Genomic DNA, 24,073 nt, shown 5'->3' on the forward strand with positions numbered 1-24,073 from the left:
CTCATTAGTTCTTTAGCCTCATTCACCACTTCATACCAATAATCAATCATTCATATTCTTTAATGTCAGTGGTCAGTTCCTCTTATTATGCACAACTCCTGTTTATTTTAACTTTACTATATGCTAGCTTGTTTGTATCTTTTATTTCCTGGAATTTGTGCACGTTTTTATTTAATCAGCTGCTTCCCATCTTTGCAATGTCTCTTCCTATTTGTGTCCTTCACCAAATCTCAGCATGACATTTACTGGCAGGCAACCAGAGGTTTGTTGACAATGTAAAGTACATCATGCAAGTTTCTCAAGGATGGAAGAGAAGCTAACCCACTGCATGCATGTTACCTCCTAAAGTTTAGATTTGAACTTTTTCCCCATGTTTACTAGGAATACTAACAAATATTTCAGCCTTTGTCTTTATTTATGGTGATTTTCACATGGGAGACATGTTCCCAGCCGCAATTGGTCTGTTGCAGCCTTCAAGGGGACTATGAATAACATGAGTGTATTTACTGGTAGCATTTATTAGACATCTGCATTGCAGCGCCCAAGTGGAGAAGGCGACAGCTGATGTGTAATTCTCAGCTAAATTTGTTCCCGAGATTTGAGGAACTGAAGAGACAGAAGCCGGAGAGGGGGAGGCAGACATGAGGAGAGGGAGGTTGGACGGCTTAATCAAAAGGCGGACAGGACTGCCCACGCTGTGTGAAAAAGCTTTCTCATCCAGCATTCTTTAATGAACAAGCGACTCAAGGTGCTTTCAGTCGGTTCCTGGGAGGAACGTGCACACATACACTTAAGGATAAACGTTGCCCACTCAATTAAACAGACACCTCTAAATTGGCGCCTTTGGAGAACAGGCAGGAGAGAGCGTCTCAGAGAGGAGAGACGGGGGTGGTGACTGTTGATGCTAACAGCGAGGGGGCTTTAGGAAAAGAGTGGGATGGAGTTCTGTTTCTGGGCTGTCAGCGCGCTGCCAGGGGGGATCAAGGCTGCGCAGGTCCACCAGCCGGCCTGCCATCATCTGAAGGGAACAAGCCCGGCTATTTCTAGCAAACAAAAAGCATCCAAATGGTGAGGGAGACGAGGCGGAGGGCGGAAGGAGGACAAAGAGCGGTGATAAGACGTCCCCTGAAGCTCGGTGCTGCACAGGTGTCTCTCTGTGGCTGTCTTCACTGAGAGGAATGCAGATTAATGGACAGAATGAAAATAGGCGACTAAAAGCGGCACATCTACGTCAGAGTTATCTAAAATTGTCAAAATTTGTGGCAGAACAGCTGCGGCGCCTTTCTCACCTTTATTAAATCGAGGCTCCATGCAGCATCATGTGTGCAGAGGGTATAAAATTGAGTAGCTTTTGAATTTCATGTGTTGATTGTGACTGAATCCAACTGAGGTGTGTTGATTGCACAATGAATAATTTTCCTTGAGAAAGAATAATGGAGGAATATTGTCATTTTTAAAAATTTGTTCCAGAAATTGAAACTCGCAAGAAGGACATTCAGACAGCGGTTCTTTGTGTCAGTCTGACATGAACCTGGTGCATGATGTGCATGGAGCCAATAGAATATCTTTACTTAATAATTTTCTTCTTAAATGTTTTTGATGCCTTGGATTTAAAGTGAAGTGCTCGTTCACACTGAATGTTTTTTTTTCAGATTACTGTCACAAATGTATTTGTTTCTTTTTCAGTGCATTTCATGGAGATTTTCTGTGATGGGAAATACAGAGTTGGTGAAAGAAGGTGCTCTGATCCGATCAGACCAATGCGCTGCATGCGCAACTTGGAAAATTATAGGACGCAAAAGACTCGAGTGGAGCAGAGTTTGGCAACAACTGGACTGGCCAAAGTCAGACATAAATTCAGATCAGAATATCAGAATAAACTTTTAAGGTTTAAAAAAGTGTGTTCACAGACAGCAAGTGTCCTAGATGTGACACAATTGGATAAAACATACAGCCAAAGTGGTTACAAAGTGTCTAAAGAACAGCAAAGTAAATGTTCGGGCATCGCCATGACAAAACGCCATTGTGGCATTTAGCAAATAGAAATTATTTTGGTATTTTTACTTGACCTAAAACAAAAGAAGTGGGTCTAAATAAACTTTTGTTTCAACTGTACAGTATGCCGTTCACAATTCAAAATTAGACAAAATGCAAGTTTAAAAAGTTAATAGAGTTGGGAATAAAACATTTATTGAGATGAGTGTGTGGATAAACAAACAAGTGTATGTTTGGAGATTCAGATAATGTGATTAGTGAAATGGAGGCATTCATGCTTAAACCCAACTCTTCATTTTCAGCCGTTTCAGCTCCGATGCTCACTTAGACCGACTGCTTTCCGTCCCTGTTATTATGTTTTCATCATTATACAGGCCCAGCACTGCTGTTAAAACGTAGCTCTGTTCTCAGGACCTGGCCTTCTGAAACACACACACACACACACGCACACACACCCACACACACACACGCGCGCGCAGAGACACACACAGCATGCCACACATGGTGTTTTTGTTCCGGAGCGTGACGCCCTGGGGGCTCCTCAGGGGCTGTTCTGAGAGATAGCAGGGACCCTCTCCACACATCCACCCCCCCACTGTCTGACCTTTACAAAACACAAGTCAGAAATGTGTGGCATTTTGCTCTAATCATCTGCACCTAAACACATGAGAAACGGTGCTGCGCCTCAATTAAGGAATTCCTCGGCCCCATGAGGAAATGGTTTTCTTCAATGACAGCCATTATGAAGCCTGGATGTGTCATTGGACTCAGCGGCGTTTTCTTTGCTTCCTCTCACATGATTATATATATGGTTATATTTCTGCCCCATGCCTCTGCATGCAGCCATTTATGTTTTTTATTTTGCTCTTTTTTTCCTGTTTTTTCCCCCAACTTCACTCGCCTCTCTGCTTCTTTCAAAAGACCCTCCACGTTCCTATTGTCAATACTCTTCTCGTTTCATCTGAGCCGGCTCTGTTCAGAAAACGCACAGGCAGAAAGAACTGGTGAATAAGTCTCATAAGTATTGCTGCTGCTGTACATCTTTCAGACTTTTTCTTTCTTCTTCTGAGTCACAACAGCTGAGATGGGAGAGCTGTTCATAACTAGATGTTTCTGCCTGACTTTTCCCCGAGAACTTACTCTTTGTAAATGAAGATAAACAATGAACCACAGAAAAACATGAGTTAGTACGAATGATTTTTGCTTTTTTTTTTTGTTGTTGTTTCCAGCACGTCAGAAGTGACTTTTCAAGATGCTGGGGGCCAAAAACAAATAATCACCATCCAAAGAAATAACTTTTCTTTTTTCCCCCGCCTAATGTTATCCACATTAATTTAATCATCACTCCCCAAAGGTCGAAAAATCCTCACAAAAGAAGATAAATGCTTGTCCAGCTGACATTTTAATGAGCCACAGCTACACTAACATACAAAACAAAATAGCTTAAATAGACGATGTGTAACAATTATCACATCTAGCACTCAGCTTGGAGATAACAACCATCTCAAATGTCAACCACCATCTTGCTACAAATTGAATCAATATTGTTTGGCTAAATTACCTGTCGAGGAGAAAACAATCAACTCCCGCGTCAATCCAAAGACCTTTGTTTTTCAGCAGCAACTTCAATAAAACCAATGTTTCTATTCTGCCTTTTACTAATCCATCGTCTGATCATAAGCATTCTTAGGTAAGTGTCATTTCTCATGTGACGCACGGCGTCATAAAACAAATTTATTCAGCAAATAAACAGCCGTGCATTAAGTAAAACATTAAGATCCTTTTTACAGCACACACATCAAATCTATTATTTATCCTTTTCCGTTGCCATGCATTGTAATCAAAACTATTACAGCAGAGACAAAAGTAGACGGCGATTATGCAGAATTATTGCGCGCTAAACACTTCTATAACAAACATTTCTCTATTAAACTTGTTTATTTCAGTGTTTGCATTATTGAGAAGGCTTGCATTTAGATTCCTAAATGGTGAATAAGAATGTTTCAGAAAATGAGAGTGGAGAGTTTTAGAGCAACAGGAAATAAGTTGGTCGACTAATTTATAGTTAAAGTAGGAGACAAAACAAAATGCAGGAACAACAGTTACAGTCGCTGAGTTTGTAGGAGCGGTTTGCATTCAGGGTATAACTTATACCTCTGGCCATTGAATTTACTGGATCACAAAATTTTAATGATTTGGAGGGATGCCTCAGTAAATCTCAGTATGTTGGTTGTTTGGTTTGCTACATTTGGTTTTATGCCAGCAGAAGATGGAACCTTCTTCTCTGTCTGAAAGGCCAAAGCCCACCTGAATGTAACTCATGTGCAGCTGTTACCCTGAGTATCAACAGTTTGTGTGCAACCCGGAGAGTAAAAAACATAAGAGCTCACTTATTTCTGACATTGCTTAAGTGAGGGCTATGCATCTTTGCATCATTATGTCTTTTTTCTCAACACTTTGGAAAGGTTTACAGTAGTTTGTCAGAAAGCAGGATTCAGGAGGAGCAGTGAACGTTGCATCTGCATCTTTAACCCCCAAGAGATTCTGGATGGTGATGGAAGTTTATATTCATCTGGTTCACAAAAATGAGTTCCCAAAGAGAATATATTCTCCACTACTGTTATCAATTTAAAAGCTTTAAAGTCTGACAACAAATCATAAAGATTTTCTTAGCAGAAATAAAATATGATCCACTGAATGACTTAATATCATAAATCAATTACCTAAAGTTAAGATCTAGTGTGGAGATTCAGTATCTCTTAAAAAAACACAATATTCAACATTAGATTTGTCATAAACAGAAGATTTTATTAAATTACTGCAGCATTTCTTGACACCTGTCACTGATAATTTGAAATGATTTATTTATTGTGCTAAATAAAAAGAATCTGGCCTGTTTTATCAGTACTATTGCTTCATACAGTCGCTGAGTTTACTCATTTTCATCAAAACTGTGAATTAGCAGGTGACTCATGGCTTCTGCTTTTTCCCCAAGTCTTCAGTCAATTATTGTGTCTTGAGTCACAACGTAGCATAAATCAGATCAGTGTACTGTCTATTGCTGCTGGCAGTCCTTGTTCATTTTGAAGAGTTTGGCTTGTGAGTTGTCCCTCTTGTCGTTTTCCATGTTCCCTAAAGCAACGCTGAAAATGATCCAGGAGGAGCAGAGAAGACAGTTTGATGAGCAACGATCTAATGATCACTGAATACGTCATTTTGATTCTGTTCAGTTTTAGAGCGGCGAATTTGCTTTCTTCAGTGCAACAGAGACATTTCAGTCTTTACTGATTGTTGTCTCTTCAGCAGATTCAGACATTACTAATAATATATAATATTACATTGTTGCACTGCATCAACACAGCTGCTGTAGTGAAGCAGCCGGGTGGTTGAGGACGTTCTTTGCAAGCTGGATCTTAGCAGATCTCAGAATAGTATCCTGTAGGTTGTTCACCATATGTACAGCTTGCAAACAGAAAACTTGTTCAAACCAGTTCTGCTTTCTAAGTTAATTAGTTCCTAATTCATGACCAGCTGGTGATTTTGGTCTTCATAAACACAACATTGCTCAGTTTTGAAGGTGGGCTGTATGTGTTGGAGTTAAATAATGTGTTTTTTTGTTTTTGTATTCTCAGGAGGAAAGCAAAACATTGAGTTGAGGAGATGGAAATGCTGAGGGGATGAGACGGAGGAGAAATGCTCAGTGCAGCCGTTTCAGACGTTGTTGTTGCAGTTTGTTTACTTTTTATTTTGTTTTGCAAAATACACATTGGTGCAGTTGGTTTATTCTTAATGTTGTAGGTTTGTTGTTGAGCTGAATGCACTTAATATCTTAATGTCTTATTAATGGAGATTCTCACCTCTGTCAATGGAGATGCTGACTGATAAAAAAAGTATTTTTTTCTCTTGAAACATTTTCATTTTCCCCACGATAACGACCAAACTTTAATAGTTCTTAATGGGATTTTAAGTAATAGACCAACACAAAGTTCTTAAAAGATGCTATGGTTCTAAACTTAAACATTTTAACTCAAAAATGCACATTGACCTAAACTTTTCCATTGTAGCGGTTGCTTTTTATTTTGGATCATTATCCTGTTGGGACACATTGACTTCTTTACTGATTTGGTGATTTTTGGTGATTTAAATATGCGAGTAAAGGGCAACAAAAGCAATGTGGAGGAGTTTTCTTCCATGGTCATCTCAGTTTTGACCAAATTGCAAAATATGGTAAAGATTTTTGCAATGGGGGCAAGTGGCAGCCAAAATCCACCTCCTGTAATTCAGAGCTCTGTTGTGCTGAAAGCCTCATAAAAATGTTTTAGATTAGATTCAAAAGACAAGAAAGAGAAATAGGATGAACTTCTGCAGAGGCAGTGTATAACTCAGATGTGTAAGTGTGCTTTTTCTTCTGCAAGTCCGGTCGATTGGCCACAGATGAACAGCACAAAACTAATGTCTCTGCCTCCGGTGCTTGTGGCATGTAAACACTATTTATTAGGTTTCAGACTGTGGCTCTTACTTTCAGAGTCAGCAGGAGAGGCAACATTTTGTTTTTCTTTCCTTTTTTTAGTTTTTGCAATTTGTTTTGCGACAGATTGTGATCAGAACATCCCCAGGAGTCATGCTATCAGTGTTTCCTTTAATGAGCTCTGGGTTTTTGCTTGGATCTGCCTCAGACCATCGTAATGTGTAATATATATACACCTGAATACAGAGTGTCTTATCTTCCTGAACAAAAGGTTGACTTTCTGAAAATCTTTTGAAGAAAAAAAAAATCATAAAGTCTGTGAAAACTCTTCCAAAGTTTTCTCTCTTCAGGAAACTCAATGACATTTAGTTATGAGTGTTTCACTTTGCTACACCTTCAGCTGCAGTAATTTCCTATATTTTTTGGGATCCACTGAAAGCTTGGTCATGATTAATGAGTGTGGTTATCTTGTGTCATGCTACTTGGGTGCCAAAGACGGCAGGTCATTAGGATATCTTAGCAAGTTATGATTTGGATCAAACTCTGGACAAAACTAAAAAAAAAAAAAAAAGAAACAAAAAAGCCATAAATCAGGAAAACGTTGTAGTTTTTTCAGAATAAACAAATTATTCTTCCTCTTTTTTGGGTACCATTCAATTTGATTTTGTTTGTTTACTATTAAAAACATAATTTTGTGTAGATTACAGAAAATATCTTGCACACTCAGTTTGGTTTCTTGCCTTTCGATATATTTCAGTGAGATCCGAACACCAAATTTGTTAAATGCTTTAGAAAAGCACTAAAGGTGGTTATATTAACAGCAATGAAAGCAGCCTGATGCCACCTGCTTGACAGGCAGTAAGAGTTTCTGATGGTGAAGTAAAATTTAAATAAACATTTATTGCTTAAGTCCTTTAAATCCACCTTCTCGTGTCTCTCTTCAAACTTTTATAAGCAGGTGAATGTCAGCTCACTCACTCATCCTTTATAGAGGTGGTAAAGCTGCAGATGGAAACAATCCGGTGTCTTTCATCTAATTTATTGACCTGATGGAGAAGGAGAGCGTGTAACCTTGCAGGACTCTCCAGCTGCAGCAGTAATATGCAGAACTCACTGTCTTCATTTAAAGTCGTTATTTGTTGTTCCTCCTCCATCCTGTCGCTCTGCCTGTGACTAACTGAGGAAAAGCTTTCTTATCTTCTGAAAGACTAAATTCCTTTTTCATAGAAATGGATCCTTATCTGCAGGCTTTTATTGGATTTTTTATATGAAATTCTTAGAAGTCATTGTATATACTTCTTTCCACTGGAGTTTAATGCTTCCTTTTTTTTTTGTTGCTGCTTATGAAGAACAATTTGGACTACGTTACAGTCAGTGTTAAAGTAAAAGCAGGAGACAGAGCTTGAGTATTTAATCAAAGCTGGATTTTCCTGTCAGCTGCCAAAAATAGAAAAGAATAAATTCCATCATACGGAGGATTCAGATGGCAGAAGAAGTACCGGCGACACCTCACAGTGCAAAATGAGTTTCCTGAGTTCTAATAAGAAGATGTGCTTAAAGAACTGGCAATAATTGAATTTGAGGTTTAAATATATGCATAGTCAGACTAAATCTTTGAAACAAAAAGTCAAATGTCTATTCAAAGTGCTAGAATGAAATCACAAAGGCCTGAGACCCAGCTCTTGACGGATTAAAAATGACAAATGCACATTATTTCCCTGCGAGGCTCAACTGTTCTACAAGAACATGAAAGGAAAAGAGCATTTTTGGTGTCAGACTCTTGGTAATTGCCCGAGTCCCATGCTGACTCCCTCTCAGAGAGCCTTGTCTGCCGGAGAATCTCACTAAGAAAAGAACAAATAAGGAAAAAGGAAAGGGCAGTACTTACAGAGGCAGCAGATTCTTTCTGGCAGCCCCGTTCAGCAGCTTCCTGTCAACAAAAGAATCAAGAAAGGTAAGAGATTTACTGCAGTTTTTATTTCTGAATCCTTAATTGACGGAATGGAAATGAGTAATCCTGGTTGATGGATAATTAGGAGACATAAATCCAAATGCGTTCTGCTTTTTTCTCGCTGTTTCTGGTTCTGTCGTCATCGCCGTAGCAGCAGAATGTTTCCTAGAGCAAAAGCAGAACGGGTCAGTGAGCCTTTTGGACGTCGAAGCTGTGAAATTTCCCAACATACTTTGCACTTTTTTTGCATACAATAAGCCAAGACGGGCAAGTCATTAGATTTGATTATAGGTAAAGAAATATACATATTAAATCTACCATATCTTGAACTTACTACAACAATAATTCACGCTCCTGTTTAATGGTTGTGTCTCTACCAGATACAGTCGCATTTGGTCTCATTTTTCTTTGCAAAACACTTCAAATTCTGTCAGACTGGATAGATGGCATTTGTGAAGCCTCAGCTAAAGATTTTTGATCAAATTTAAGTCTGAGCTTTGACTGGGCCATTATAGCACATGAATATATTTCGATCTAAAGATTTGCATAGTAGCTGTTGCTGTATATTTAGGTGCTGGAAGATGAAACTTTGCCACAAACTGAAATCATTTGAAGCCTCTAACATCTCTGAAGTCTCTCTTTCGCAATAAAAATCATCCTAAATGTCAGAAAGTTCATATTTTTTCAAACAGCAAGATGACCCACCTGGCCTGTGATGCGATTTTGCAAATGGTGCACATAAAACTAGGCAAGGCTTTTAAAAAAATACAGTTGTAAGTCTAAGTGACTGACAGCAGTAGGAGGAACAATGATTGAGAGTTTTCTGAGTTAAAAAAAACAACTGATTTACCAAACAGTTTAAAGAACGCTGTGGTTAGAAACTTGATCCAATGCGAATATGATTTTTTCAGTGAGGGAAATGAAGTGTATTTCTGTACTAATAAAACACCTTCAGGTTGAATTAGTTGCACAAAGACCTCAAATTTGTCGGTTCTGGTACTGAAAATAGTTCATGATTGTTTTTATTTCCTTGAGAAGTTAAATTGCCATCCATCAGACATGCTGATGCATCAGCGGCACTGATTGGCCAATCAGTGGCAGATCAATAGAAAATGTGGAAATACATTCATGCTTCAGTTGAACCTAAATAAATAGATTAAAAAAAAACTATAAGAGCTTTAATATCTTAATTGAAATGCATTTTTGAACTCTTCAATTGCTCTACAGGATGAAAAACAAAAAGTAAAACACTATTAATATTCTTGTCTGTGTAAAATGTTCCACTACGCTAACAGGTTAGCTTGGCCGTTGTGTTTCTGGGCTGTGAGAGGAGCCCAGCTACCTGGAGAGAGCATCTTATGTCCTTGCAGAATCAGTCCTGCTGTAAGGCGGTTGTGCTAACCACCGGGCCTCCACCCAGTAACCTCCAACATCACCTGATGGAAGCAATCCAAAGCTTCATGCAGTTTTTAAACTCTTATATTTCATTTAGCCTGACGGCAGGCGAAGGTTTTAAATGGGACCAGTGTGATGGCTTTATTTGACAGTGACAAGCTCGGATCGACAGCACACACACGCACACACACGCACACACATACACACATGTGACTGTCATTGCGACTGCTGTGCAGACAATCAAAATGTTGATGTTAGAGGCTGGCACAGTGGCGGTGGCTCCAGAAAAGACGGAGAGCTGGAAACGCTCCAGGCTTTCCTCGGGTCTCTAAACACTTTGGAGAACTATCGCTTCTCTGCTCACCTCCATGTTCCTCCAAAACATCGACCCTCTAAAGTCCATGTTTGTCTTTGGGGAGGCTGTTAAAATACTTTTTGTGTATCTGTTTTCAAGAATGACTGGACAGAAGCTGTGGACACAGGTGGCTGTACTGGCCCTCCTGGTGCTAACGGTGATGGCAGCTGAAGGAGGGAAAGCAGAAAAACAAGGTGATTACTGCAACCTGTCAGCACACTTGTGATATAACGAAGCAATTTGGACCGAGCAAACTCAAATTAAGAAATACACATGCAGGGCTTCCACTTCCTGGGTGATTAATTTACCAGGGTACAACTTGAAAAAAAAATCCCCAAAAAGTTTTAGGTTGAAGTAATTGGTCTCTTGTGAAAGTTTACAATAAATCATAATTTGCAACAAAGAGAAAATGAGTCTGAACTGTTCCTCCTGGGTAAAGGAAATACATTTAAGCTGGTTTAAATTAGAGGGAAAAAGTTTATTTGCATTGGAAATAAACTGAAGCAATTACAAGAATACAAATTATTTTAAAACATAAGCATTAAAAACATTAACTTAAGAAGAAAGTTACAGATGAACAAAAAGGAGAACTTCAACCTTGGGTAACTTTTTGTAAAAATAAATGTCATAGAACATCCTTTTATTTTTCCAAAAAAATAAACAAAATAAAAGATGAGAAAGATGAGAAGCTACTCAGAGTTTCGAATATCTGCGTCTCCAACATCCGTTATCCATACAGGAAAGAAGGAACGCAAATCTGACTGTGGGGACTGGCAGTGGAGCGTGTGCGTCGCCAACGAGGGCGACTGCGGCCTGGGCACCAGGGAAGGAACGCGCACAGGAACCGACTGCAAGCAGACCATCAAGACCCAACGCTGCAAGATCCCCTGCAACTGGAAGAAGAAGTTTGGAGGTGAAATATTTCTTCTTCAGATTCTAGATTTGTGTGCAGTTTTGTTACCATCAGTGGTAACGACATGGAAAGCTCTACACTGGCTTAATCTTCACGTGCAGAAAGGTTTTCTCACACTAATACAGTCAGAAAAATACAATTATTACTTTGCATACTGTTCTTTGTTGAGAAATAATTGCTTTTAAAAAATAATTGGTGACAATTTTGCTCTAAGTGGAGAGGGGATAGTGGATCCAAATCTAGTAAGACTTAAAAGAGGCCCTGAAGTGATTTCCCACAAAATTATTCATCTTTCCTGAGCAAAGAAATCAATCTTCAGTCCCAGCAGAGTTTTTTTTCTACCTTATAGTATTTACAGTTATAAATCAGAATATGTTCTCACAGGCTGGGAAAATTGTAAAAGTCATAAGCAACCTTTGGGAAATTTGGATCGACTTAGTTAAAGTAAAATATAAATGTAAAACTGCTTCAGTGAGAATCTTACTAAAAGTTTGAGTTTGGTTCCATTTGGTTTTGTTTCTCTAGTTTTGTTTTTGATATTCAGCTACTTATTGCAAGTATTTTGTTTTTTGTATTCGATTGTGTCGGATTGTTTTTCTTTACTCCTTTTTGTATATTTCTTTGTTCCCCTTTTCTTCATTGTGTCATTCATTTGTCATTTTTATTTTACGTGTTTACCTCTCACTCAGCTGCAGCCGTCCTGGTGATTAGACTCAGCTGGTTCTGGTTTTTCTAATTACCTTCACAGCTTTTATAAACTTCCTGTTCCTCAGTTCCTGCCATTTGCTATTGCACGTGTTGTCCTACATGCTCCTAATCACTGGGTACTTTCATGTTTATGTCTGATAATAATAATAATGATAATCATCATCATCTGCTGCAATCTTGACTTATTGTTTATCTTTCAGAACCTACTATTACATTATTAAGAATACTAACACTTTGGCCACAAGGGATTTTTGTTTGTATTTTCTGCTAATCTAGAAATTGTGGACATGGTCGTATTGGACCCAGAGAATTCCTCCCTTGCACAAATACATAGTTTCCATTTGTTGCTCCACTCCTCCTCATAATCCATTGTTGCGTGTCATTCAGACAAACAATGGCCTCATTTTCAGAACAGGAATGCATAAGCTAGCTAATTAGAGGTACAACAGAAATGTCTGCTGAGAATATGATACATTGTCATGGAAATAACCATCCAACATCGTCATTGCCAGCACAACAGAGAAGCAGGCATTGTTTTTACCTTGTTTGTGGGGGCGTGTAAATGGAACCACCAGGCAGGTTCATAAATCTCTGGACAAATTTTGTCAATCCACAAGTGTCACCGCTGTGGAAGGGACATTCACTCACCTTTTCATATTTCTAGATATCTAAACAATGCATCATTTTTACACCGAGGGAGATCTAGGTGTGACAACGCTGGGGGATTTTTGTTCCCAAGGTAAAACCTGTGAGGCTTTGCAAACAAACCATCAGAAATGATGACCAGAATAGCAAAAGTTTTGAAAGGATAGCACTAAGTTACATAGATCCAGACTTCAGAGGGATGTTGCTTGAGAAAATGAAGTGGATGTAGATCAACATTCCCATGTTTGTGGTAAAGTCGCTGCAGTGACTGGAACATATGAAAACCAGTGTGTGGCTGGAAGGCCTGTTAACATGGCGGCATCCTGACCTGGAACGTTTGGATTTTAAAGGTGTTTTAAAACAACCTGGCCTGAACTGGAAGTTCCTGCAGGGTCAGGATTTACCATAATGTTAACGCCGCACACATACAGAAGGTGAAACTATCTCCACTTTCTCTGACATACTACAACCTACCAGACCTGCTTGCACAAAAAAAAAAAAACATAAAAAACATTTGGAGTCAGCTATTCCACTGTGGGACCTGGAGCAGCATTTAGATTCTGTGCTGCTGAGCAAATTATTCTCATCAGTGTAAAATGTGCAAAAGTTTTAAACCATCATAATTTCTTTTTATTGTGCCTTCCAGGGGTGGTGGTTCCTAGATGAATGAAGCCCTGGGAAAGTTTTATTTCAGATACGCTTTGGCCTTTTCAGGCTAATGCTGGTCAGTTTAAGTTCTTCTGCACACATAAGCAGATAAATAAATAACAATGAAAAGCCAAATTATTTCTGAAAAAAAAAAAACAAAAACAAAAAGCAACTTTGTTTTAACCCGTTTGACAATGAAAATCTGAACTTAATTTATTGAACAGTATCTGTTATGACCAGCTGTCAGGCCATTGACATTTACCTTTTGTCAAAATCACTCCAATGCAAAGGCTGGTTAATGTTTTATTTTCTCATTTTAGCATATCAACTTTAAGGAAAAATCGTTTACAAAGGGGCAGCAGCAAAAAGATAATCAGTTTTATTGACTTTCTGTCAGTTTTAATCAACATATTTACCATTTAAACAAACAGAACATCTCATCTTACGCCTGCTGGGCTATTTGTTATAAACATCCACTTTAATGTTTTTGCTTTTCTTTTATTAGATATTTTATTGCCTTTTTTATTGCATGCCATATAGCAGCTGTTTTTTATTTTATTTTTAAGCTTCAATTGACATTTAAAGTTTTCAAAAGTACAACACAGCATAAAGTCAAAAGAGGTAGCTGTTAATAATTCTGCAGAGTCATTGTTTTCACTAAGTGAACCCAAAATAAGGAGTCACCTTTGGGACGACCAACAGAGGTCACAATCACTCTGAATGCATTGTATGGAGAGAAACCGCTCACACAAAACACCACAGCCACTCTGAATCATAAAAACAAAGTTTAAACTTAATGATATTAATGTATTCCCGTTCTTGTTTTAAAGATATCTATGAATATAAAGTGAACGTAAACTTCCTAACCCCAACATTTAAATATGTACATATGACAAACATTCATTCATGGACTTCAGTTTAACTTTTTATGATATATAATAGTTAAAGATGCTGATATTCTTTTTAATTTGGCATGAGATTAGAAAAGCTAAATAATTACACACAGACAAAACAGTAAAATGTTTATTTCTCACTGATTTGAGCTATAGATAAGAAACTCTTTGCCACAACTGAAAAAATAACGTTGGAAAACATTTGCATTGATATTTTACATTTATGAAGGTCAAATAAAGAACTATGTGGGCATATAAAGTACAATGAGAATACTCAACAAATCCTATTTAATCATTTCCAAACCTTTAATTTTTTTTCATTTAAAATACAGGCAGAGTTATGAAGCTCATATACAGAAATAGCAGTGAATATTTGATTTAAATGATTAATTTATGATACAAAAAGTTTGTAAAATATTTCTGATTTCTTTTCTTAGAAACTGAGCATGATCCTGTCACCATCATAAAGTTTTATGGTAATATGACAAAGCAAATGTATGACAGAAGATGCCTTGCTTACAAGAGACCATAATTATGACACTGCGTCCACCCGGTTTCCCTGTGACACTGGTGGTGACGGCGTCATGCTGTGGGGAGGATTTTCATCATCAGCAGAGACATGGAAGCTTTTAGAAGATCTAAAAGACTTGATAAAGTTGGATAAAATGATTGTAAATAAATGACTCTCTTTTCAATTTATCTCTTATTTTGGCTCTGTGAAAGTTCAGCGCTAAATAAATTTGAGAATCTAGACCAGGACTTAAACTGATTTCTCCAGAGAAAGTCTTCTTGTAATCTGAGTTATTATGCAAAATAAATAAATAAATAAATAAATAGGAAGAAAAACTTCTTTGTCAAGATGTGGAAAGCTTACAGAGACAACCCCAGAAGTGCGGCATGGGGCGTCTAAACAAAAATGAAACAATTTACAGTTTTCCTCACAGCACATTTATGCTCCACTTAAAAAAAAAAGTAAGTCAGAAAGTTCAAGGTGTGTGAATACCTTTGCAACCAAGCATGCTGCACATGGCACTTCAAAATGTAGCACAGCCTCCTGATAAATTCACTACAAGTGGGATATCTCTGTCTGTCTCTGACATAAATTATGGTTGTGAGGGGAACACGGCTTTCAAAGTTGGTTGCTCAGGAAGTCCCTGTCGGATTCCTGCAACAATGGCCCTGTCACTCCCTCTCTCTGCTCTCCTGCCCTGCGCCGCCTCACCGCGCCTCGCCTCTCCTCCCGCCCCCCGGTCTGATGAGCACTCTGGGATCTCGGCTGCGGTGACACGGCCTTTCATGTGAGAGGAAGCTGACGAATGAGTGTCACAGCCTCGAGGGAGCCTGGCCGGACTGGCAGCAAAATAATGCAAGAGGAGAGATGAGAAGCTTGGCCTTATAGAGCACAAATACTTATGTGCACTCTGCACACACACACCTCCTCTGTAAGGCCACTTTTAAAACACACCAGCAGCTAATGGCATTTTCAGAAGCAATCTTGCATCTTTAAATTCTCCCTCAAATATTTGCTGTCATATAGAGGCTTTCACGGGGCTGTAGCTATAGATTGTGTTATTTCTCCAGGTGGAGCCAGGTTGCTTTTGATTATATCCATCTGTTGCTAGGTCTCATCATACAGCAAATGTAAGATCAAAACGCAGAGTTCCCATCTGCTTCTGCACTAGGAACCATCTTTTGTTGTGGAGAAGAGCTCCACTCTGAACCAGTTACTCACCAAGCAGCCATTAAACACAAATCCATGAGCTCTGAGAGGTTCTTTCAAGAAATTCATTTTATTTTACCAGATTGTCTCTCTTATTTGCTCTTGAAAATGTTGATCTGATTCCTGCGTTTGCTTCAGGGGAATGCAAGTACGAGTTCCAGGACTGGGGGGAGTGTGACCTGGCGACGGGGAAGAAGAACAGGACTGGGGTACTGAAGCGAGCGCTCATGGATGCGACCTGCGCTGAAACCGTCACGGCAACCAAGCCATGCGGGAAAATTTCCAAGCCCAAGCTGCAAGGTAAGCCGGGGAAGCGAAGAAATGATGGCTGGATAAAATGACACGATGAGCCTGTCAGAAACTATGATGATTCTCAGAAATCATGTGGAACAAATGTCTGTTTCTAGCAGAAAAGAAAATTAGTTTAGTGCTGAGCTTCAAAAGCAAAAACAAAGCTTGGGTGGAATCTAAATGAATGTATTAATGAAGGAGCTTTTGCAGCAAGCTGACTTGGCAAAACAATGAATCAAACTGTGCAAAATTAGCTTTTATTTGATTTTCTCCTATAGCATCTTGCAGGTCTTCAGTCTCCAGTGATATAAAAATTACAGGCATCCTGCACAAGTACGAAAAGTATGGAGAACTAATTTATTTCTTAAATTACATTTATTCATTGATCTAAAAGGGTTAAAACATAAGAGGAGCAAACTGATCATTTGGACGTTATTTAAAGTCTGCAACCTTCAATAGACATAGTCAATGTTGAAACTAAGAAATTTAGATGTTTTTCTTGTGAAAATATTTTCCTACTCTATATTTTTGTCAACAACACATTAAAAAATATGAGACTGTTCCATTTTTACCACAGAGTTACATCACTATTTGAGCAACACTTCAAACAGGAACAAAGGACACTGCCTGACTGATGCTCTTTTGACGTATATGATAATACATAACTATGTAAATCTCTTTTTTTCATTTGCTTAGATTCTACAGGTGAAAATATCAATAAAATGAATGAATCTCGATTCATTCAAAGTGGATTTTCCACATTGTAGTTGGTTTTAAATGTAAGGTCAGTCGGTTTACTGTTTGCTGAGCAACGGCTGCTGATGACGAGGTTTTGTTTTGCTCATCACACGTCAGTCAAAAGTTTCCTGGATTTCTTTTTAATTAGAATGATTATGCATCAGAATATGTGTCAACTTGCATCAGGACTGAATTTCCATCATCTCTCCTGATAATTACTGTGCGAGTTCAGTAGATTCTCGCCTTGTCTCCTCGAACATCGCATGCTGATTGCATCTTTGCTAAATCCAACAAACCCTTGCAAATGATTTAATCTCAGGCAATGTCATGTGTGATTTGCATTCACATTCAATTCTCCGTCACGCAGAAGGAAATCCTCCTACTTTACTGTGAAGCTGAAGCTTTGAGTGACAGGATTAAACCCGGACTGAGAAAGTTAACTCACTATTCAGCTGTAATTACAGGCTTTTAACTTTCCTCAGCCATGTCAAAGTCACTGAACTCTGGAACAATGTGATTTTCTACTTGTGATTTTCTGTGATAAATGGAGAGCAATCAAAAATAACTTAAGTAGCAACAAATATTGACCTTATTGTTAAAATTAAAATCATGTGAACATGCGTGGGATACGTTACTGTCTGGTAAGAAGCAGTCGATCCACTGTGGGTCAGTGCTGCTTGTAAATTCTGCAAACAAGGATGTAAATTAGCCACTGTCAATGCCCCATTGTCCAAACAGAATTATGAGTCTGGAAATGTTGCCAATGGCAATAAGCCGGGTTTATCACGCTCAGCAGCTGACGAGAGCCGACACAAAGTTTGCATAAAGAGTTTGCCTAACCTTACTGTCGCTTCATCAAACAACCACAATCAGGGAGGTTCATTTAAAATCCGAGGTGATGTGAAATGTTCAGTGGCAGTTTGCAGAGCTGTGAACCATTTAACGTCTGTCCTCTTTGGGTTCAGATACGTTGGGTTTTATGGCCATGTTGTTTGAGTTGCTTTTAAGGAAATTTGACCTACTTGCCATCTGTGTAATTTCCCTTTTTCTTTTCATAAAAATACAACATATGGCAAACTTTAGCAGAAAAAAGATATACAAAGAAAAAGAAACAAGTACAACCACTGATTAAGTAGCTTTTAGAATCCTGGTTTGACTTTTTAAGCCTTGTTTTATTTTTTTAATGCAGTCCCAAAATACTGTTACTTTTCCTTCTCATTGAGTTCTCAATGATCTCATAACTTGTCACCGATTGGTGGAAAGTATTTTTATTGCTTTACTGAGATCATTGCGGATGTCTTAACTGTTTGGTAACAGTTTCACAAACTGCAAAAGAAAAAAAGACTTGATAAAGGGTTACTAAGTCCTTTCATAAGCAGCACCTGCCTGTGTGAGCAAGGAGGTTATTAGTTTATCCAATGTATTTATGTAGGTAGATTGATCTGAAACTGAACACAAAGAGTTCGATTTAATACATGATTTGAGAATGCACCTACTTTCCCATCTAAATTATAGAGGGTTGTAAAGCACTGGAACTTGGGAAAAGAAAAGGTAAACCTTTCTGGATGCTCGTAAGTGTGACTGGAGATCAGACTGAGTTTGAGTTTGTGTTACACTCCAGGCTCACCTGTTTACATCGCTTCTCGCGAGGGCCGACTGCCTGGATGCAAAGTGACAATCTTAGAGGTGTGAGAGCTGAGGTGAAAGGAGAAGCAAAGCAGGGATGACAGAGGTCCAGACGAAGAGATGCAGTTGGTGGGAAGCCGTCTGCAGGAAGTGTGATTTCTTGTAACTGCCTCTTGGAAGATAAGCCATGGGAAGGGGAAAGGCTACTTGTTTAAAGAAAGAAAGAAAAAAGAGAGAGTGTGACAATATTACACATATAATCTTTGGCAGTGGGATCATAAAAAAGAAAATTAAATGTTTGGCTTCCCACAGCTGGACAGATCTGTTGCACAAAACCAGCGATTCTGAGCAACATCACTGGGGTTTTTGAGATAGCAGCAGGTTGCTGTGAAAGGGGGCAAAATTTGTTATTTGCACACTCCAAAGGAGAATATGCTGGAGTGTCCCTCTGGAGTCGTATGAGACCCAGAGCTGCACACCTTTCCTGTCCTTTCCAGGTGAACGAGACCACATGGAGCAAAACAAAGAACAGACACTGACAGAAATGAGTTCCTGAAGAAATTTATTTTCATTCAGCTGAACAGGAGACGCTCTGCATGGGGTGGGGGCGAACATTTGGACACCAGATTTGGTTTTAGATTAAACAAAAGTCTTTGTTTGGTAACTAATGGCAATCTTAAAAATTTTGCAGAAAACACTTGAGCCTCTTTCTGAATAAGCAGGCTCAGACTTCAAAAGTCAAAAACATAGTATCATTGCTTTCACCTGGTTATAGAAAGTAGAGCGCCACGGCTGTAGAAACTGCCAAGAGGCCCAATAAAAGCTCAAGTTTAATTGTAATCAATTTTAGAAAACTTCTTTTTACACCATTTTAAGAATTTTTATTGTATTGAATAGATGTGATGTTCCAGTTACAAAGCCAAGGAACCATGTGGGGGAAATAAAACTCCTGTTAAGGCAAAGTTCAGGCTCAAATGTTATCACTTTACATTTATAAATCAGTTAAATTGGCCTTTAATTATATTTGGCACTTGGGTTTAGCTCTAATCTCCTGCCTCACTGTGACAGCCCAGTGGTGATCAACATAAAATACAGCAGCTACAGCTATAGCACGTGCCTGCTCATTTAAATGGTTCATGTTATCTTAAATAGATCTTTTTAGCACTTGGACTGGGTCTACAGGAAAAAAATGACCAAGAGATGAGAATGGACATTTAATATCCCCAGAGCATTGCATAATTTTAGCTTTGAATGTTCATATTTTAAACTGTCTATTGATAAAAAAAAAGAAAAAAAATCAGTAAATCAAAATATTGAAAATGAATAGTGATTCAAAAAGTGGAACATATTAAATCAACATACAAAAAGTAGCACATTAAGGGTTTATTTTTTTCAATTTAGTACCTCACACCTCAACTAAAAATATTGTTAATGAAAAAATGTGAATATTGGAATGTTTTGTTGCAGTACACAGTAATGCTGAAAAGAAGACATTTACTGACTCCTAAACTCCATTAAAACAAGGGGTTCAGATTGATGAGTCAAGGAAAGTTAAGTGGAAGAAAAAGGTGCAAAGATAACATTTAGCCTTGAGTGGATTAGAAAGTGAAAAGCACAGAATCTGACTCGCCTGAGGTTGTCAGTAATTTCAGAGTCACTGACAATTCCTGGAGATTTTAGTGCATATTGTTTTATCAGTCCAATCAAGATTTTAAAAATAACTTTAAGATATTTCTCAAAAACCATTTGAATAAGACAGAGCCACTTTTCAAAGAATTTTAGTCTACATAAAATTGTTTGTCCTCAAGTAAACAATGTCCAGCTTTTATCTTTGTCTTTCTGAAACGACAGGAGGAAAGTGTCTGGCTTCGGACATGTTTGAGCTGTAAAAAGTAACACCATCTTGACTCCCACTGTGTTTGAAAAGCAAAGAGGAGCTGTGACATCCGACTTGCAAATGCAGCAGAATGCACTCGAGCCTCCTGAGTGAGAGTCCCTATCTGACATGGAGTGGAGAGAACGAGTGTGAGAGCGAATCCTTTCCCTCTCCGGGGAGCAGAATATGCTGACACGAAGAACGAGAGGGGGGAAGAAAAGGACGGAAAACATTCCAACAAATTAAAGCAAGCAATCAAACGGGACGCCGCAGCAATTTCAGTATTTGCATGCTTGAGAGCACCTTGTGCATCTAAATTCTGCTCCCTGCGGAAAGTTGGCAGCCGAAAAGAAAAGATTTCCTGGAGATTTTCTGAGCGACGCGCACTGAGAATGTTAAAAGGTGGAGGCACCGCTGCTCAAATCTCACTGACGGAGCATAAGTTGTTGCAGTTCCAAACTGCCTGCCAGCATGTTATTAAAGGATTTGCTAGCTGTGGAGGTGTCCTTTCAACTTAATCCCTGCATATGAACATTAATTTAGGATTTAAGTATTTATATATTACGACCATGTCTCCATATGATTCCATACATCATCTTCTTTCATTAGAGATTGAAACTCATTAATTAGATTCGCTCAATTTATTCCACTGCAAGTTGGAACTTTAAAAGACCTTAATGAAAGTGACACATTTGGTATTTCACTCATCTGCTAGTGGTTTGTGTTAGTTTTGATAAAAAATCATTAGAGAGGGAAGATTTAAGGATTAATCATTATAAAAACAATTTAGTATGGTGAAGGAATTCAAAAAGATCATGTTGTGAAGCTGGAGTCACTTCAAACTTTGATTTAAAAGGCTGCAGGAACTTCTCAGCCATTTAAATCATCAAAACGTCAGTGTTTTTTTTTTCATTTGCTTTTGTCCCGTCTTTGTCTCTGTGCTTGACTTTCTTGTTGCATTCAGTTTACAAAGTGACGCTCTGTTGCAGTGATGGTCCTGAACACGGGAAATATTACTCACCATCTCACTTCTCACGGGTGATGTGAGAGCTGGGAAAAAGAAAATAAACTGTTCAACGTGATTTATGACTCGCCCTTAATTGAACAAGTTTTCCGTTGCTTATTTGCATGTTAGCCCAGAACGAGTGCGCACCTTCTGGTGTGTGAAGATGCCCTTTTTCCCTGAGGAAGGAGAAACAGGGGAGAGGATGCAGAAGTGATTTCCCTGATGCTGCGCAGTAGCACAGTTATTATCACGGGTTCCTCGTAGCAAGAAGGTCCTTGGTCCTCAGAGTGCTAGCTCAGGCCTTTCAGGTGGGTTCTCTCACCTGTGCTGCTCTCAGTCCAAAACATGACCGCTCCAAATCCCCATTTGTGTCTTTAAAGTTATTGGTCCTATTTGTGGCGTTCTATGTTGTATTTCAGCCTTTCAGCCAATTGATGAGTTCTTACTTCTGGTGGAAACTCAGAAATACATAGAAAAATTCACTGCCTTTTGTTTTCCAAAATAAATCTCTTTGAGTTTGCCGATAAACCTGTGGAACTACGAATATTTTTTTGACCATTTTGAATCTTTTATATGCGCCACTAACTTAAAAAAAACACAGAAAAGACTCTTCAAGCACCACTTAACAATGTTTATAATGTTTTATTTAACTTTACTGATGTATTGTGGTAAAACATTTGTATTGCAGTCAGATATTTTTGTTGCATGAGAAAACTAAAAAAAGTGGATTTATTTTTAATGTACGTCATTTGGCCATCCATAAAATGTCTGTGTGTTTTTTAAGATTGGACTTACAGGACTTAAACTTTTTACATATCCCTTTTTATATTTCTCTGGTAATAAAATCACATGCCTCTAGATAAACTAACCTTTAGAAATTGGAATAAGACAACAGACTACAGTATTTGACATGCAAAAACCTTCATGTAGTAATAAACTTAAAGGTAACGTCACTAAGGTCGCTATCTGTTTACTTGAACAGAGAGCTCACAAAATAAAAGACATGGCTGCCAGATGCCACTCAACACTAAACCTCTATTTTACATAAACCCAGTAGATCCGTCTCATCAGTGTAAAGTGGGTCACAGAACAAAACACTCACAGAGGCAAACTAGCTGATTAAAACCTGTATGGTTATTACGATCAGAGATGGAGCATGGCTTCTCTTCATGGAGACAATAGGATTTTTCTCATTTCAAAGGTGTCACCTCTGGCGGTGAAGCTGTTATGGGAAGGACTATAACTATATTTACTCCATTTGTCTTTTCTTGCAGATGCAAAGAAGCAAAAGAAGGAAGGGAAGAAGCGAGAGCGCACCCCAATGGACTGAGATTTGTTTTTATTTCATGCCAGCAAAATGGAAGAAGACTGTGGGACGACGTCCACTGCCCCATTCCAACCTGCTTCCTGTTTATCTGTACTGTAGGCTGACTTTAGGACACTCTGTAGTTTTGATGAAACCAGTAAAAACATGAATTTTAGAGCCATATTGTACTTTTTTTTTCTTTTCTAGCACCCAATAAGAATCATCTTGTACATTGCTGTAGTAGACATAATACAATGAGCTAGGGACGGATAATGAGATGATTTGTTTACTAGAGCTCACACCTAATTATGTTATCTCTCGGATTACTTTCTGAAGTACAAATTGCCCACAATTTGTTTTACTGTTCCATACCCCAACTCTAATTTGAAAAAAAAAAAAAAAAAAAAAAACTTTGGTCTGTGCACTAATGAGGCAGTTTGTTAAAGAAAGTCCTCAAACATTTTCACCTAATTAATTTGACTTGCAAAAAAATAAATCTGCTTTTCACTGGTTAGCAATCCCAATTTAATTTTTTAGTCTGTGGGAAATTTTCATCTGTAATTTAGAACTTTGCCATGACCATACAAAATGTCTTTTTCCTCCATTGTACCTTAATTCACATGTATTATTAACTCTCTCCTCGATATATTGTTGACTGCTTGAGGTTATCCCTTCCTTTGCTTCCTGGTACATTTCCGATACTAAAAAAAAGTGAATAAAATGTAGAGAAAAAAAAAATACCAAAAGCATTTTAAACTTCCTGATGTCACCTCTGTCAACATGATGCAAATAAAAAATAAAGATCTCAAAACAAGCATATTTTACCCAGATTTTATTTAAACCCAAAATCATATCATGTCAGATGAGATCAGTAAAAATTTGTGATAAATAACGCTTCATTTCGTCCCCGCTATAAGGTGTGGTAGTGGCAGCATCACGGAGAAGACGGCTGGTGTAGCATACATGCAACACTGGAGGAAAAAAAAACCTGTTGGAGGCTGAAGGTCTTCAGATGGAGGTTCAACGTTCCAGCAGCACGACGAGCCAGAACATGAGGATAGAGCTAAAATGAAATATGATGATGTGTCAGAACGACCAAGTCAAATCCAACAGAGAACATGTGGGAAGATTTATGTACATTGTTAGCTCAGTCCTGAATGTATAATTGATGCTTATATTTAAAAAAAAAAATTGAGAAGCACCAACGACATTGATCTTTATAAATTAACTTTCAAATTAGAATCTCATAAGGAATGCGTGCATGGTTAATTTTAACTTATCTGAAGAGCTTGTTATACCTTGTAATATTTGGTCAGATAAGACATGCTTGTGAAATGCAATGTGTGTACAGGTTAACTTAAATTCCCACTGTGAAGCACGATGGTGGCAACGTCATGCTGTGGAAATCAGCTCAGCGCTGATGTCAGATTGACTGAAAATCAGCCTATCACAGGCTGCAGGCCTTTTTATTCATTTCCTTTTATTATTAAACTTTTTTTTATTGAATGCAAATTGCATTAAATACAAATAACATCCCTT

General features: G+C 38.3%; 1 protein-coding gene across 2 annotated transcripts in view; it reads left to right on the forward strand.

Moving 5' to 3' along the window:
- ptn (pleiotrophin) overlaps positions 1–23,348 on the forward strand; it is a 39,934-nt gene extending 16,586 nt beyond the window's left edge. Inside the window, exons 1-5 of one of the 2 annotated variants that reach the window (XM_055020339.1) lie at positions 8,290–8,417; positions 10,264–10,358; positions 10,904–11,077; positions 15,830–15,991; positions 22,503–23,348. In XM_055020339.1, coding sequence (XP_054876314.1) covers positions 10,265–10,358; positions 10,904–11,077; positions 15,830–15,991; positions 22,503–22,558 — 486 coding nt within the window. In that variant the 5' untranslated portion in view covers positions 8,290–8,417; position 10,264 and the 3' untranslated portion in view covers positions 22,559–23,348. Of the gene's footprint in view, positions 1–8,289; positions 8,418–10,263; positions 10,359–10,903; positions 11,078–15,829; positions 15,992–22,502 lie in introns of those variants that run through there. The other variant, XM_055020338.1, reaches the window with a different exon arrangement.
- The last annotated feature ends 725 nt before the right edge of the window (positions 23,349–24,073 follow it).

Source organism: Poeciliopsis prolifica, unplaced genomic scaffold (genome assembly GCF_027474105.1).
Source record: "Poeciliopsis prolifica strain line A6 unplaced genomic scaffold, Auburn_PproV2 SCAFFOLD067, whole genome shotgun sequence".
Taxonomy (NCBI): domain Eukaryota; kingdom Metazoa; phylum Chordata; class Actinopteri; order Cyprinodontiformes; family Poeciliidae; genus Poeciliopsis; species Poeciliopsis prolifica.